The sequence below is a fragment of the Raphanus sativus genome, chromosome 6 (genome assembly GCF_000801105.2).
Source record: "Raphanus sativus cultivar WK10039 chromosome 6, ASM80110v3, whole genome shotgun sequence".
Lineage (NCBI taxonomy): Eukaryota > Viridiplantae > Streptophyta > Magnoliopsida > Brassicales > Brassicaceae > Raphanus > Raphanus sativus.
In genome coordinates, this window is record NC_079516.1 from 49,843,643 (window position 1) to 49,859,067 (window position 15,425).

At 38.2% G+C, this 15,425-nt stretch overlaps 6 protein-coding genes and 4 non-coding genes across 11 annotated transcripts; 3 read left to right on the top strand and 7 right to left on the bottom strand.

Annotated features, from left to right (window-relative positions):
* Positions 1–706: 706 nt before the first annotated feature.
* Positions 707–3,770, top strand: LOC108809357 (phosphatidylinositol:ceramide inositolphosphotransferase 2). 2 transcript variants are annotated; one of them, XM_018581503.2, is made up of 12 exons: positions 709–1,472; positions 1,564–1,653; positions 1,922–2,008; positions 2,076–2,144; positions 2,226–2,306; positions 2,402–2,473; positions 2,571–2,631; positions 2,710–2,809; positions 2,902–2,997; positions 3,082–3,128; positions 3,235–3,341; positions 3,423–3,770. In XM_018581503.2, exons 1-12 carry the CDS (start codon positions 1,440–1,442, stop codon positions 3,495–3,497), a joined length of 918 nt encoding a protein of 305 aa, XP_018437005.1. In that variant the 5' UTR covers positions 709–1,439; the 3' UTR covers positions 3,498–3,770. The 2 variants fall into 2 exon arrangements, with proteins under 2 accessions (XP_056844345.1, XP_018437005.1); XM_056988365.1 differs by lacking the exon at positions 3,423–3,770 and having other exon boundaries at positions 707–1,472; positions 3,235–3,422.
* Positions 3,771–4,219: 449 nt separating this feature from the next.
* LOC108809423 (uncharacterized) lies at positions 4,220–5,698 on the bottom strand. Its single transcript, XM_018581562.2, has 2 exons — positions 4,964–5,698; positions 4,220–4,543 (listed from the first exon to the last, which is right to left on the bottom strand). Exons 1-2 carry the CDS (start codon positions 5,347–5,349, stop codon positions 4,291–4,293), a joined length of 639 nt encoding a protein of 212 aa, XP_018437064.1. The 5' UTR covers positions 5,350–5,698; the 3' UTR covers positions 4,220–4,290.
* Positions 5,699–7,278: 1,580 nt separating this feature from the next.
* On the bottom strand, positions 7,279–9,133 carry LOC108836965 (uncharacterized protein PB18E9.04c-like). Its single transcript, XM_018610050.2, has 4 exons — positions 8,935–9,133; positions 8,592–8,838; positions 8,158–8,328; positions 7,279–8,040 (listed from the first exon to the last, which is right to left on the bottom strand). The coding sequence occupies exons 1-4, from the start codon at positions 9,112–9,114 to the stop codon at positions 7,433–7,435; spliced, it is 1,206 nt and encodes a 401-aa protein (XP_018465552.1). The 5' UTR covers positions 9,115–9,133; the 3' UTR covers positions 7,279–7,432.
* A 787-nt stretch (positions 9,134–9,920) lies between these two features.
* On the bottom strand, positions 9,921–10,017 carry LOC130497320 (small nucleolar RNA snoR27). Its single transcript, XR_008936318.1, has one exon. It is a non-coding gene; the product is annotated as a small nucleolar RNA snoR27 (small nucleolar RNA).
* Positions 10,018–10,082: 65 nt separating this feature from the next.
* On the bottom strand, positions 10,083–10,179 carry LOC130497319 (small nucleolar RNA snoR27). Its single transcript, XR_008936317.1, has one exon. It is a non-coding gene; the product is annotated as a small nucleolar RNA snoR27 (small nucleolar RNA).
* Positions 10,180–10,227: 48 nt separating this feature from the next.
* LOC130497318 (small nucleolar RNA snoR26) lies at positions 10,228–10,322 on the bottom strand. The gene has a single exon (XR_008936316.1). It is a non-coding gene; the product is annotated as a small nucleolar RNA snoR26 (small nucleolar RNA).
* Positions 10,323–10,826: 504 nt separating this feature from the next.
* LOC108805795 (uncharacterized) lies at positions 10,827–11,660 on the top strand. The gene has a single exon (XM_018577738.2). It carries the CDS (start codon positions 10,842–10,844, stop codon positions 11,550–11,552), a length of 711 nt encoding a protein of 236 aa, XP_018433240.2. The 5' UTR covers positions 10,827–10,841; the 3' UTR covers positions 11,553–11,660.
* On the bottom strand, positions 11,562–12,636 carry LOC108805796 (protein transport protein yos1). The gene is made up of 2 exons (XM_018577739.2): positions 12,478–12,636; positions 11,562–11,971 (listed from the first exon to the last, which is right to left on the bottom strand). The coding sequence occupies exon 2, from the start codon at positions 11,958–11,960 to the stop codon at positions 11,724–11,726; it is 237 nt and encodes a 78-aa protein (XP_018433241.1). The 5' UTR covers positions 11,961–11,971; positions 12,478–12,636; the 3' UTR covers positions 11,562–11,723.
* Positions 12,637–12,664: 28 nt separating this feature from the next.
* Positions 12,665–12,736, top strand: TRNAM-CAU (transfer RNA methionine (anticodon CAU)). The gene has a single exon. It is a non-coding gene; the product is annotated as a tRNA-Met (tRNA).
* A 347-nt stretch (positions 12,737–13,083) lies between these two features.
* Positions 13,084–15,273, bottom strand: LOC108805950 (uncharacterized). The gene is made up of 7 exons (XM_018577944.2): positions 14,994–15,273; positions 14,711–14,899; positions 14,476–14,527; positions 14,062–14,393; positions 13,846–13,987; positions 13,645–13,770; positions 13,084–13,561 (listed from the first exon to the last, which is right to left on the bottom strand). The coding sequence occupies exons 1-7, from the start codon at positions 15,013–15,015 to the stop codon at positions 13,177–13,179; spliced, it is 1,248 nt and encodes a 415-aa protein (XP_018433446.2). The 5' UTR covers positions 15,016–15,273; the 3' UTR covers positions 13,084–13,176.
* Between the last annotated feature and the right edge of the window lie 152 nt (positions 15,274–15,425).

Below are 15,425 nucleotides of genomic sequence, written 5' to 3' on the forward strand. Positions count from 1 at the left end.
TAAGTATGAATCTACCCATATGAGGGTTGATGCTCCGAATTGAAGATTATAAGATACATTCATGGTTAAATAACTTTAAACTGGAAATTATGATAAATTTTACTCTCTCCCTTTAGACATTCATAGTTAAATAACATAAATTTTACCCACTAATTTTTTAATTTTATCAAAAAACTGTATAACTAGTTGTTTTCTATTTATAATTAAATATAATTAGTTACAAAGTATATTTTATGATACTTTTGATAAGAAGTGGATTTTTTTTAGTATTTGTCCATTGAGTTAAACATGAAACAGAAGGAATATTTAACATGGTATAAAAATTCTTCTAAAAAAATTATTAAAAAAATTAGTATCTAATAAAACGATTATAACTAATGGACTTATACTACATTCATTGTTAAATAATTTTTAGTTGAAATTATGATAAATTTTGTTTAACATTGTATAAGAATACTGAAAAAAGAATCATTATTGTAAAAATAGAAAGATTAGTTTTTAAAAAAAAATGAGAATAGACACTAGAAAGACAACTCAACTGATGTGAGGATACAACCGTATTTGACAGACATGCTCCACTGCTTTACCCAACTAACTATACAGTCCCACATGCTCCTTCCTCCAAAATCAGGTCCCACAACCATGTGTAGTGTTAATCCTAAATTAATAGTTAAGCCTTTGTATTAAGATGCAAATTGGCCACTACTAGCTCTAATCACCCGACATCACCTTTGGAGTTTTAAAATAAAGCGTCAATAACGGTTGGCGGGCTCTTCATGTCGTGACCACTGACTACTTTTTTAGTTTTATTGATAAAATCTAGTTCTAAGAGTTTTGAAAATAAGCTGACAAAAAAAAGGTTTTGAAAATACTAATGTTGATGAGGGATAGAACTTGCTTCCTGTTGAGGATACTCTATAGGATTTAATCATGATTTTGATATTTTACTGATGGATTTTATCTACAACTATGTGTTGTTTGTCCTTGTGTTAAGTGATCTTTTTACAAATGCATTTTAAAAGAAAGCTCTTTTTTCTGTCAACAAAAGATGAAAATATGCAAGTATATCTCATAGTTTCTTTCTTCTGGAAATATGTAAGTATAAAATAATGATTTTTAATTTGTTTAAAAAGTTGAATTTTCAGTTCAACCGTTTTCTCGGTGTAGAACTAACTAACTGGCCCTTTTTAAAAAATCTCAGATTCTGAAAAAGGAAATCTCTTTTTCTTTTTCTACTTGAACAAGCTTTAGCTTTCATCTTCTCTCTCTCTGTTACTAGTTGTTCCCTCGCTGCAACTCTCCGTTGAATACACTTTTTCGGCGAGACTAGCTATAAGAAGTTAATTTAAAGATTTGAGTTCTTTTTTTTTTTTTTAATTTTGCCTGTGGAGTGTTTTGGTTTTGAGCTAAATGATTGACACTCACACGACAAGAAGAAGATGACGCTTTACATTCGTCGCGGATCTTCCAAGGTTTTAAATCTCCTAATTTCAACAACTTCATGGTGTGTGTTTGTTTCACATTCTTTTGGCTGATTCGTTTTTGTTTTTGATATTTATTTAGCTATGGAAGAGGTTTTGCTCGGAGATAACAACTGAGTTTGGTCTTCTCGCTGAGAACTGGAAGTACCTTCTCGCTGGCATTATCTGTCAGGTGAGTGGAGTTTTTCATCTTTTTTTTTTTTCTGTTTGTTGTTGGCAGTTTTGTCCGATTGAAAACGTTACTTTATGCTGAGTGTTAATGATGACTCATGTTTCTCTTTTTGAAAAAAAAAAGTATGGTCGATCAGTGGTTTTGTTATAAATGGTAAACTTTTGAGAGAAAGCTTTCCTTTTTCAGCAGAAACAGTCTTCTTAGGCTTCTTTTCTTTAACCCAAAAGAGTTTTTGGCTTTTCTGTTGTTTCCATCTCTTGTGTGGCAGTACATTCATGGTTTAGCTGCTAAAGGAGTTCATTACATTCATCGCCCCGGACCTGCTCTCCAGGATCTTGGCTTCTTTCTTCTTCCGGTTTGATCTCACACATTTCATCTATCAGAGAATAGATGTCTTATAATTTCGATTTTCCATTGTATAGGAGCTTGGTCAAGAGAGAAGCTATATAAGTGAAACCGTCTTCACTAGTGTTTTTGTTTCTTTCTTCCTGGTGAGTAGTCTTTTCAATATTCATAGTTTTCTTCACTGAACTTTCGGTCTTTTTGATACTCCTTGAGCCTTTATTTTGCAGTGGACTTTCCATCCATTCATCCTGAAAAGCAAAAAGATATACACCGTCTTGATATGGTGTAGAGTTCTAGCCTTCTTAGTTGTAAGTGCCCCCCCCCCCTTGCCTTATTTGCTAGCTCCTATGTTGTTTAAGCTTTGTCAGTTTTGAAGTTGTTTCTGTTTTTTTTTTCTTTTCAGGCATGTCAGTTTCTCCGTGTTATAACTTTCTATTCGACTCAACTTCCTGGCCCAAACTATCACTGTCGTGAGGTAAAAGCAACTGAGAATCCATACATACATAAGATCTCATCTGTGTGTGTCTGATCTATTAAGCTTGTGTGTTCCCACTTTTTTTTTTTTGCTATAGGGCTCTAAAGTTTCCACGTTGCCATGGCCCAAAAGCCCTCTTGAGGTTCTTAAGATTAACCGTGAGTCTTACATATTTTTCATTCCCCAATCACATATATTCCTCTCTTTGCTTATGTGTCTAATGTTGATCTCATCAGCTCATGGGGTGATGTACGGATGCGGAGACCTGATCTTCTCATCCCATATGATATTCACGCTAGTCTTTGTCCTTACCTACCACAAGTACGGTACCAAAAGGTAGAAAACTTCATCAACTCTTTAGACGATAATACCTTTACAAAAGCTACTTTGTAAATCACATCCCTGCATCATACTCTCTATGTTCTCAGGTTCATAAAGCTGTTTGGGTGGCTCATTGCTTTCGTGCAGAGCCTCTTGATCATTGCCTCCCGTAAACATTACACTGTCGACGTTGTTGTTGCCTGGTATGAATCTTTATTAGTATCACGCAAAAAACATTTCTCTGAATGCAAAGATCATGACTCTTGTTGATTCTTTCTCGGTTTTAGGTACACTGTTAATTTGGTGGTGTTCTGTCTGGACAAGAAGTTACCAGGTTTGATCTCTGAACAACCTTTCTTCTTCACAGAACTAAAAACACACTTGTTGTCTTTGTTTTGGCAGAGGCTCGGTTTCTCATATCTTCTTTTTCCGTACTTCAGAGTTACCTGATAGGACTACGGTGTTGCTCCCAGTAATCTCCAAAGAGAGGACTAAAGAAGAGAACCACAAGTTGTTGAATGGGAACGGTGTTGATCCTGCTGACTGGGTAATTAGCCATCTGAACCAATCACATAGTTTGATCTGCAATGCTCTTTTTATGTTTTTTTTTTCTTTTGGTTATGTTTAGAGACCGAGGGCTCAAGTGAACGGGAAGATAGATAGCAATGGAGTTCACACTGATAACTCAATGAATGGCGCATGAAAACACGCACCAGACTTGAGACAAGATCTTTATATGAATACAGCTAATCAATGGCGTCATGAAGACATGTTGGTCATTGTTTCAGATAAGAAGACTCATGTAGAGATGTTAGGGTTATGCTATTCTGTACATTTGTCACTTCCTTGTTTCGCAAGTAATCTTCTTATGTTGAATCACGTTGTTTTTATTTTAGGTAAGTTTTGTTATGAGAAACTGTATTTTACTTAGAGACGATGTTATGCGTGTGTTTATTTACCTTTCAAGCTTTTAACATTTATTTTTTTTTATCAAAATTTTGGTTGCAAGAGTAAGGGGGGTGTATTCAACTGAGAGTTTCAGGTGATTTGTATTAAAATGACAAATCCACTGTTATTCAAACATGAATTTTAAAAACTCATTTAAAATCTACTGTTATTGAACTTGACATTTCGTAAAGTACTCTGAAATCCACTGTTATTGAAAATATTTTAAGTTGTGGGATTTTAAAGTTTTGAGGTGATTTTAGGGTGTTTGGGTGGAGTTTCTTAGTTAAAAAAAATAAAACTCAAATCCCATTGTTTTAGGTGATATTCTAGAGTAGTTTAACAAAAATCACCTAAATCTCTACAACTTATTAAAATCATCTAAAACTCCATTAAAAATCAAATCACATCAAATGCTAGATTAAATATATCCTCCTAAATGTTTGTTTTGTTTTTTTTTTTATATATACAAAAAGTCAAAAAAAAAAACTCATTTGATATAACAGTAAAATGTGTTGTTTGCTTGCAAAGAGCATAATGTATATTGAGGTTTATGAAGAAGATGAGACATGAAAATGGAAGAGCCATGATATGACGAAGCCAAAGACCATACAAGCTAACACTACATTCACCACTCTCTGTGGCTGCCACCTGTTCTCTATCCCCGTTGTTGCTCCTCCTCCTACTGCCACCGTTTCCTCACCGACTCCACCGTTTCTCACCTCTCTTTCGTCCACTGTTGAGGTAACCGTTTCGTTCGCACCGCCCACGTTTTTGGCTACCGCTTGACAAATCTCGCAGATTCTGTTTCAGTGAAAAAAATATGTTAATGCTCCTATAATCTATAATGACATGATATGATCCATCAACCCACAAAAATTTCGTGCTTAAAAGTAGTAATAAGATAATCCGTTCTTAGTTAAACTCTTATACTATTTGTTTTTAGACTAATCATTAAACATAAAAATATTTTTTTTACAGAAAATAAAGAAGTCAATAAAACGTCCTAAAATGAATGAAACAAAAGAGTTACAAATGAACTAACCCCCGTTATTCACTGCAGGAAACAATATGATCTCCTAAGAATCCTAACAAGAGTATTGATCACGTTAATATGATCTTCAAGATTTTGTTTTTTTCTTAAAAAGTAATTAAAAACTCGATTAAATAAAAGTAAAATCAATTAACAAAAAAAAAGAGAGAAGCTAAAAGTAGGTTACTAACTTGTCGCCTTTGATCTTGAACCAAGTTTCAGCACATTGTCTATGAGCAATAGCCAGATCTTCCTTACACGAACACCCTAACTCCATCGCACCTCCGCCGCTCGTTTCCACCACCCCTAAATGACATATCCGACAGTCTTTCTCCGGCGGCGCCGTCGCATCATCATCACCATCCTCATCCATCTCCGACAAACCCATCACCGACGACACTTTCCTCGATTCTCCTCCTTCGTACTCGTACGGCCCTCCCGTTGTCGTCGAGTAGAAGTAAGAGTAACATGACGTCATGTCATCCCCGTCTGAATAATAAACGCTGACGTCACTTCCACCGAACGACCGCCGGTGATAACCGTACGCCGCTCCTTGTTCTAAATCAATCTCTGTCATTATACTAAAGTTGGAAGATTATGTGTGTTTCTTTTTCTTTAATGCCACGGTAATAGAAATGAAATGATTTAAAGAAATGGGTTTAGGTGGATTTGGTGATTTTCTCCGACTTAAAAACTTCAAAAATGATTTATTTTTGTCTTAACGAAATTGAAAGAGGAGTGAGTGATGGTGGTGGTGGAGCAGGAACGAGCTTGAGAACAGAGTGATAATGTCACTATGTCATGAAGGAAGAAGAGAAGATATTGTTCTTGGATCAAGAATCAATTGTTATATATAACAAAAAGATTAGTTAGAGAGAGATTAAAAGAAAAAGAAAAGGGAACAACTTTCTGCCAAGTTTAAGGGATGTTGGTTCCGAGTAGAGAGATTTTGTACAACGTTTAAGCGACGTGATGATCTTCATCTTACTATGTGCACCGCATCCAACGGCGGATTATCTCTTCCAAAAAGTAATTTCATAGTTGAAAACCCCTTTCAGTCCTCAATTCTTGTTGACAAACAGGCATAAATAGAAACAATACAAGGGTGGTTATGTCATTTACACTAGAATATATCCAGTGTCGGATTTACTTTGACCCATTCCTGCTTCCGACCAATCTTATCACACGGCCGAATCTCTTTGGATTGAATTGTACTTTGTACAATGGTACAATGCCAATCTACGGTTCAAGATTGGAGTTTATGTACTCTCTCGGTTTTGTGTCATCTTTTGTAGGAGTTGTTGTCTTCTTTACTAGGAGCTTAATTGAGTCATTTAATTCTGTTTGATAATGTTAACAGAATACATTTAATCTTTCTTAACATCAGGTGCATATTCCCATCCTGTCATATCACTCTCAGATTCTCTTGTCACACTATTATATGGAAGTCATATATACCACTTACATCTTGTAACAATGGAAACATCAACAAAAAGCTACAATATCTACTATTTAATTTCAAAGACTAGCCAATAAAACAGATCTAAGAACAACAATAAAATTTTATTCCATGAGGAAGAAAGAAATTTCAAACAAGCAAGGAATAATGATTTTTTCATAAAGCCATACAGATTAAAATTAATAAAAAAGAAATGGGAACCTCATTTTCCACGTCAAAATGTTGAACCACCATGGACAGACACCGAAGGACTAAAAGAAAGAAAGAAACAAAAAAGAGCAAAAACGAATTTTGACGGGAAATAATTAATAAGAAAACAACAGTTAATCAAGGTGGTGGGTCTTGTTCTAGTGGACATTTGAATGTCTTTAAAAAAGAGGTTTCATCAGAATATTATATTTGGAATTTTCTTCTATAAGAAATGTAGACAGATACTCTGTAAATAAGTTCATTATCTTAGGTGAGAGTTAACTATCAAACTCTAGCTATTTGTTGTGCGTATTAGAGGTTGTATAAAGACGCTCTAGATGGTCATCAAAACGGTATCTAGACGCTATGCGGTCATAGACTGGTAGTTATTTACGCGTTGGAGTTAAGTATTTGTGTTATATTGAGTGGAGCTAGGTAGACGGTTCTGAGTGGGATATTATGGGGGCATCAGATTTAAACGATCCTAATTGCAGTTCTAAATGGTTTCTTTTTCTTTTCATTTTGAAAATTTATGGTTTTTAATGAATATGGAAAGCGACAACACAAGTAGCAGCTCAGTCTCAGCAGATTTATGCTCAAACTGGAAAAAGTTGTTTATACAGGACCAGAAACTGGACGTATCTAAATGTTAAGTCATTTTTCTTGGTCAGCAGAAACATATGACTGGTGAGTTGGTGAGCCAATTCAGGTGGGCAGCTAAAATGATTTATAAAATGTTTTATCTAACTAGTTATTTTATAATGTTCATAAGTATTTGATTCAGATGACAAGATACATCAAAGGGTTCTGCTTTTAACATTGTAAGCTATGAAAAACGTGGAGAAGCTGAAGAACTACTTGGCTTGATTCAGATAGTTTTGGTTGTAAAGGATAATCTTAAAGAAGTAAAAAACTCACATTCACTTACATGAAGTTAGGAGCCAAACAAAGGAATGAATGAAGGATTGCATTCTTACAAAACTGTGTGATCTACATTACTGTTAAAGCGTGCTTAGGCTAACTGAAAGGAACAGTTTGAGGGTTGTGGCACTGGCAGGAGAGGGTCAGGCATTCCTTGACAAGCAATATCGAAATCGACAAGCACCTCCGAGAATGGAAAGTTGTCGCTCAGAAAATCAATGTCAAACAAATCAGCTCCTGGTTCAGAGCCAGGTGAAGAAGTTGAAACGAAATCGCCAGAAGCAGGTGAGTCTAAGTTCATTGTGGCTTCGGCGTCATCGAAATTGAGCCTTCCTTTCACATGATCTCTTTTACTCGACATCTTCAGATTAGACTGAAGAGGCGAGAAAGAAGAAACCATATGGCTCCTTTCCACTACTGTATAAGAAGGATTCTGCTTGTGAGGACTGACTGTGATTCTCTCCTTAGTGAGGATAGTGCAGTTTGTAGGAGTAACAGATACATCACTTTGAGGAGAGACTTGCTTTTGTGGTGTCCTCAGACAAGCTGGATTGGTCGGAGGTGACACGCCTGATCTGGTAAACAAACACTTTGCCACAGTAGCTGCAGTACTGTTATGCACCGGCGTTTCTGTTCCGGGTGATGTGTGAAACGTCAAGTAGTTAGTAGCATTAGCAGCTCGTGGAATCTTTCTCCTCTCTGTATCAAAGAAAGGAAGACACAAACCAGCTTTTTTTTAGAACTAATGGAGACTTAAAAAAAATAAAAGTGTATCGATATGAAAAGAAAAAGAAGAAAAGTTTGCAGTATAAGGACCTTTAGTAGAAACAGAAGGAGGAGGAGGAGGAGCTAGAGAAACCTCAGGACTCTTCCTCTTTTTGGTAATAGACTGATTACTAGAAGAAGGTGCTGTGAAATTCCCAACTCGTTTGTTTCCTGGCAATGATGCTGCTGCCATAAGATTGGGTGTGCTGTGCGCTGCGCCGCCTGGAAATAAGAACTATATCATTAGTTCCAGATACATTCAAAGCAAGATCAGTTTATTTTACCAAGTCTAAGACTTTGGCACACTAAAGAAACCTTAATTGTGCATAAAATGCAAAACCATAACAGAAAATAACTAAGGCAAGCAGCTTCAATCTCTAAAACTAAACCATGTGGCAATGAATGTCTAACACAAACAAAAACTGATGAATCCAAGTTTGTAGTTCTTATAAATAACCCAAAAGCAGTAGTAGTAGTAGTAGTACCTGAAGGAGAGGTATCCATGTTGCTAGGCTGAGAAGTAGAGGCAACACTTTGAATAGCCGCCGGAGCTGCTGATGTAATCGCCGGAGGAGGAGGTGATGCGGTGGAGTTGTAAGAGTTCATGACATCCTGCATCCCGTGTAATAGATTTTGAATGCGTGTCTTCTCCTGATCAACCATCACTTTGAGCTCCTTGAGGCTGATGTATTCGTTCAATATATCATCCAGTGGTATCAAACTGCACTGAACCTAAAGAGAGAGAGAGAGAGAGACAAGTCTATAAGAAAAGTACCATTTAAGAACGTTTTTTTTTTTGTTAACTATTTAAAAAAATGAATTAATTACTTGACGGAGTGGAGATTTGGAGATGAGAGAAGAAGCTTCGGATCTGAAGATGGATCGTGTCTCTACGAATCGATTGTCGCATAGGTATCTATCCACGAGGTAGGCGACTTGCACTGGTGTCACCTTTCCCTTCCCTATACGTTCTCCTCCTTCACTCTTGGATTTGTTCGATCTCGCCATTTCTTTCTCCGATTCTAGATTTGAAAACCCTAAAGCGGGAGTGGAGATATCTGTATTTTATATAGAAGAGACGAGACGAGAGAGAGACGATGTAATTAGAAGAAGGAGCGGGGAGGGGAGCGGGAGATTTTCGAGCGCCATTTAGAGAAACTTTTGGTTTAATTCCGATTTTGCGTCTGGTTGTTGTGGCGGTAACTCCAATTTCTGTTTGTAACGGTCAAAATTAGAAACTGAACCGCTCGGTTTAAATTATCTGGGCCGGTTTAGTCTACACAAATAGTGGTTTCTATTTGCTGGGCTTTTTAGATCGTTGGACTATAATGTTCAAGCTGTCAACGAATATGTTTAGCACACTTTTTCTGAATCAATTATGATAAAATAAGTTTTTAATGTTTGTTTTGATGATAGGTTATTAATTTCATTAGCTTCTGTACATCTGAAACTAGCAGTTAATAAAGTCAATAAACTGCACTCGTTAGTCATCTGAGTGTTAAATGCATAATTATGATATGTTAACGGTTTAATTATGTGAATGTGTAAGGGGGTAATAGCCTTGTGGACATTAACATAGGCAAACTAAATGTATAATTGTGGTTCTTAACGGTTTAACTATGTGCTTGTACAGGTAGTCCATTTGCAGCAGTCCAGTTCGTGTCAGCTCAATATGTGTAGTCATTACACTATTCACTGTTTCGTCTTTCAGATGGGTAGGCAAATTCTAACAATCAACATCGCTAAAGTTTCATCAATAATCCCAAATCCAAAATAACAAGGCCGTTTATCATAAACTGGTTTAACTGAATTAGATCAGATCTCAGAGTATTCGTTTAGTATCTGCAACTCCTATTTCGGAGATTTTTAAGATAGATAACGCAGTTTTGTAATTCACATCATCGATCTGACTTCTAAACAGTCAACCAAAAGCTATCCACATCACAAGTTCATCAAAGAAAGAAAAAAAAGTAAAAGCTGGATCTCAGTTTTTATGGTTTCTTCAAACTCCTTGTAAGGAGATTTGCGGATAGATAACGCAGTTTAGTAAACTAATGTAATCATCGATCCAATCAGTGAACAGAAAACCAATAGATTTGATTACAACACACAAACGTAGAGAAGCATCTCAGAATCGAAAACCCCATTTTTATCTTCACTAACAATCAAAGTGCAAGGATAACAATTTTTTCATGGAATTCATCACCGATTGCTCCACTACGCTCGAACTAGAAAGAATAAAACCAAGCCTCCAGAAAAAAAAATATCTATCTAATCTACCTTAACCCATCAATAACCAGACGAAGGCACGAAATCAAACAAACATACGTGCAGATCAGATCCAACATTGGCTTGGAGATATATTTATACACGGCGCCGATAAGAAAAAGAAACAAGACAAAACCCTACTCTTCTGTTTGGTAACGCATATATCTAAAATCTTTGATGATACTCTAACTGCGTGCCGTTTTTTTGGGCTTTCACATTTGCACAAAACATACGTGCCGTTCTGAAACAACCGAGCATGGGCCTTTGTAACGAAGGAAGTAACTCTGAACCACACACAAAACAGAAACGTGTTGAAACTGCTTCTGTCTGAATCTTGCCATCTCGGTGACCATGCAAAATTGCAAATAGTAACACAATGACGCGTCGTTACAAAAAACTTCTCGATGTTTCCAAACTTTCCATTTCAGTTTATCCATATCTTCTTTATATACACGTTTCTTGTCAAAATGCTAACCACACATTTGCGTTTCGCAACCGCAAGAACCAAACTGATAGATAACAAAACCTGTGGGCAGAATCTCTTTTTTTTGGTAAAGCGTAACATAATGGGAATGGTATTTGGTAAAATCTCCGTGGAGACACCCAAATACACCGTGGTCAAATCCGGCGACAGTTACGAGATCCGTGAGTATCCACCGACCGTTGCGGCCGAGATCACTTACGATCCTTCCGAGTTCAAAGACAACAGAGACGGCGGCTTCACGGTCTTGGCCAAGTACATAGGCGTGTTCGGCAAGCCTGAGAACCAGAAGCCGGAGAAGATCGCCATGACTGCTCCTGTGATCACCAAGGAAGGAGAGAAGATCGCCATGACTGCTCCGGTCGTGACCAAGGAAGGAGGAGGAGGAGGAGGAGAGGAGAAGAAGACGGTGACGATGCAGTTTCTGTTGCCGGAGATGTACAAGAAGGCTGAGGATGCGCCGCGTCCGACAGATGAGAGGGTGGTGATTAGGGAGGAAGGAGGGAGGAAGTACGGCGTGGTTACGTTCAGTGGTAACGCGGCGGAGAGTGTGGTGAGCGAGAAGGTGAAGAAGCTGAGGAGTGATCTCGAGAGAGATGGGTTTAAGATCACCGGTGAGTTCGTCCTTGCTAGGTACAATCCTCCATGGACAATACCTCCGTTCAAGACCAACGAAGTCATGATTCCTGTTGAATGATGAAAACTATATCCAAAGTTTATAGCTTTTGGTCTCAAAAAACTTGTCTTTTCAGAACAATAATGTAATACAATGCCGGGTTTTGAATTTTAATAAATCAACGACAAAGAAGAGAAGTGTGTTTACTGTTTAGGTTGTGAATTATTAGAATCTACTATAGTTTGGCTTGTTTTAACCGGAGAAGAGCTTAAAAACGATGACAATCAAGTTAAAGAGCATGAGAGGGAGCCTCATGTAGTGGCAGGCGTGGATGAGACCAACGATCTGGCCTTTGAGGGAGTTTCTTTTGCCGGTTTGGTGAAGCTCGGTGAGTGTCCATCCTCTGGGAGCTAAGAAACGGTCTTCGTTGAGGATAGCAAGTGCGTTTGCGAATAGCAACAACCCTTCCATCAGTGTCCAGAATCCCATGATGTTTTCCTCTGTAATAATAATAGACAACAACAATGATTAAGAAAGATCAAGAATCAACAATATGAATAAACAAACACCAAGCAACTGAAAGACTCTTCTATAGCAAGCTACCTCTTCAAGCAAGAGAATCACATATATAAGTATTATCCAAAAGAGAGAGAAGGTTTTGGAGCTAAGAACACTTAACACCCATCATCATATTTGTATTTGGATCAGTAGATTGGATCCTAATTATCAGTAGCTGAAGCAAAACAGATAGATTAAGTTTCGAGAGCAAGTGCATACATATTCTAATTTATCGTTAATCAATGCAGAAACTAGAGAAATCAAAATTTCATGGATTGATTGGCTCACATTCAATCGTAACTATACTAATTCATCTCTAAATTCAAGCTAACCCTTTGATTGATTGATTGATTGATAGATTGATCTCCCTATCCCCAAATCTCGATACCAGATTTGAAAACAAAGGTAGGTTTTCCAGTTTCCACCGTAAAGAGAGAGAGATACTTACATGTGAGTCGAAATGGACGGCTATGAGAATCGAATCGAATTGAATCGAATCGAATCGAGATTGTTGTTGAAGATCACCAAGCCTCCTGCAAATACGATTAGATCAGAACCGGTTTTTTCTCAGAGTGTTGTTGACCCGACTGGGTTTTATTTCATCATAAATAGTTTATCATAAATACTCTCAACAAATCAGAGTGGCGCAGCGGAAGCGTGGTGGGCCCATAACCCACAGGTCCCAGGATCGAAACCTGGCTCTGATAAATTCTTTTTTGTTTCTTTTTACAAAAAGTCATCTCTCTCTGGTTTTTTTTGGGTCTCTTGCCTCTGATATGTTTAGTATATGTGAGTTAGGCGATAAACATGTATATATCATGACAAGAAGGAGAAGAAAAAGTCAGGAAGATCAGACAAGTTGAAAGCTAAGAAAGACATCACCAAGAAGAAGCCTTATGCCAACAAAGCCAAGTGAAGAAGCTCCACCTTTTTTTTATTTACTTGTCTCTTACCTCATAACAAAACGTTACAAGATTGTGTACGCAGAACACAATTTAGAGATGGCAAAAGACTATCATGTACGCAGTTTCAAACCTGATCAAACCATAACATATGTATAAGATCACACATTTATTGCTCTGTTTACATGCAATCTCTTTCGTCACATTCAAAGTACACAAGTTCAAAAACCCCAACTTGAGTGTTTTCAAACCTTTAACCACTCGAGACAAGGACACAAACCCCAGCAGAACCTCGCAGGGTAATAATCTTTCATGTAAATCTCTTTACCAAAACCTATTATGTAGAAGTTGAAGGCCTTCCCACGATCTTCCATCGTGACGCGTGTCACAGGCACAACAGAGATGGCGTGTCTCTCACAGACCACGTTCGCCGTCGGTGGAACTTCAGCTCTCAGCGAGATGACTTCTGAGGAGAACTTGTTTAAGAAGTAGGAGTCTGCAAAGTAGGCAGGCGTGCACTGGTATGCTTGTGTGTTGCAAAGCTGAACACCTTCTGCTCTGTGAAACACCTCTTCTGGTACCGAACCAGCTCCTCTCGTTGCACTCACCTTTCGCTTCGAAAGTGTCTTCCTGTCAAAAACACAATAAAACCAGAGCTTTTCAATAGCCACACACTAAGTAAAGGTCTTAAGACATTTGATGAAAAGGCTTACCATCTTACAACTGCGATACTGCTTGTCAGAAGAGAGCCGTTACCGTCACAAGTCTGGCATTTGATTAACCCGCGAGATTGGCAATTCGGACAAGGAAGCTTACCCTCACCGTTACAGTCTGCACATCTGTGGAGATTAAAAAAAAAGAAGGTTTAAAGTTTGCAAATGCAACCATCAGACTGAAAGTAATGAGAACTTTACATTGAGTCGGATCCATCTTTATGAGCAATCAAACCTCTTCCATAACAAGAAGAACACTTCATCATCTGATTCTCCTTGTAAAACCCAGGCTCTCCATCAGCATTGCACGTCGGACATACTACTTCACCTCTTCCTACGCAACCTATTAAATCAAAATCCCCTCTCATCAGCATCATCCTAACGGTTCACTAAGGACATAAAGATAGTGTTGTTTACCTGTGCACTTGTCAACAGTCTCAGAACGAGGAACCGGGACTCGAGTTTCTTTGTAAGGGACAAAAAGAGTAGGGAACTGTGACCTCAAGTCCAGTTGCCATAACTCAGGTGCAGATCCATGTTTCTTCCCGTTGAAGTTTCCACCAGCGAAGGGCACTGTCTGTGTTAAAGCTTCCCTCTCTTCGATGAAAGTGTCGAGAGTTCCGACGTAGACATTGCAGTCTTCGACGGCACGGATCTTCCACGTGCGAGCAGGACGGCTTCCCCAACAGCAACGGTGGCCGATGTGATCAATGAGCAGCTCTCTTATCTCAATCTCATCAAGCACCTGCCTGAAAGAATTGTAGATAATTTCAACATATATGATTAGAGCAATGATACTGAAAGTAGGAACCTTTTTGTCAATGGGCTTACCTTTGAAGCTCGTGACTTGCTCCAGATGCACTCGGATAGCCAATAGCTTCCGCTGTGAAACGCCAAACAAGAAAGTCAGAATCTTGGAATATATAGAACGATAAACAGAGCAAAGGATGATCAAAAAAGGATGAAACTTTCACGTTTTAAAAGGATCAAAGTCAACAGCTAGAGGAAGCAGCGTGTAGTCGATCGCTTTGAGAATCAGGATATATAGAACGGAGACGAGACTTACGAGTGGGTAACGAAACAGGGGTGGTTAACACGGGAGGATAGAGAGGTGGAGGATCGGAAACGGCGGAAGCGGAACGGACTTCTTCGAGGGTGACGCCAGCTCCGGGGAAAGAAACGTTGTTACGAGCAGAGGAGCTGTTTCTCTGAAGGTATTGGTATGAATCCCATCTCTCGGACTCCTTCGCTTTATCTGATTTCAACAAAGACACGTAAGTGATTGAGAGAATTCAAACAAAAACAGAGGAGGAGAAAGTTTAGGTTCTTTTTTTCTTTCTATTGAATACCTGAAAGCAGAGGCTTCTCCATTGATCACGAATCTCTTCTCTCTCTGTATCGCTTCTATGAAACCGATATAGAGAAGAAAGATGAGATTTTTCTTACAGAGTAAGGAAAAGCCCAGGTCAATTTTCGTTGCAACGAAACAGAGACAGATAAGAGTTTTCTTGTCGGGTTGAATCTGGTCGGATCCGGATAAGATCGGGTCATTAAAGTTCTCTACGTGTGAAACGGTTGAGGATTTTCACCCAACTCTGATTTTGCAAGTAGGCGTAAGATCAGAGAATATTCATTGCGCTTGGCCAAGTCTTTGTACCAAGACAAGCAAGGAGGTTACACTATTAACACATTCACATGGATGTATGTAGCGTTATCACATGGGTGGGTGCATAATTATCAGCAACAACCAAAAAAAAAATAATACTACCATTTAAAATCAT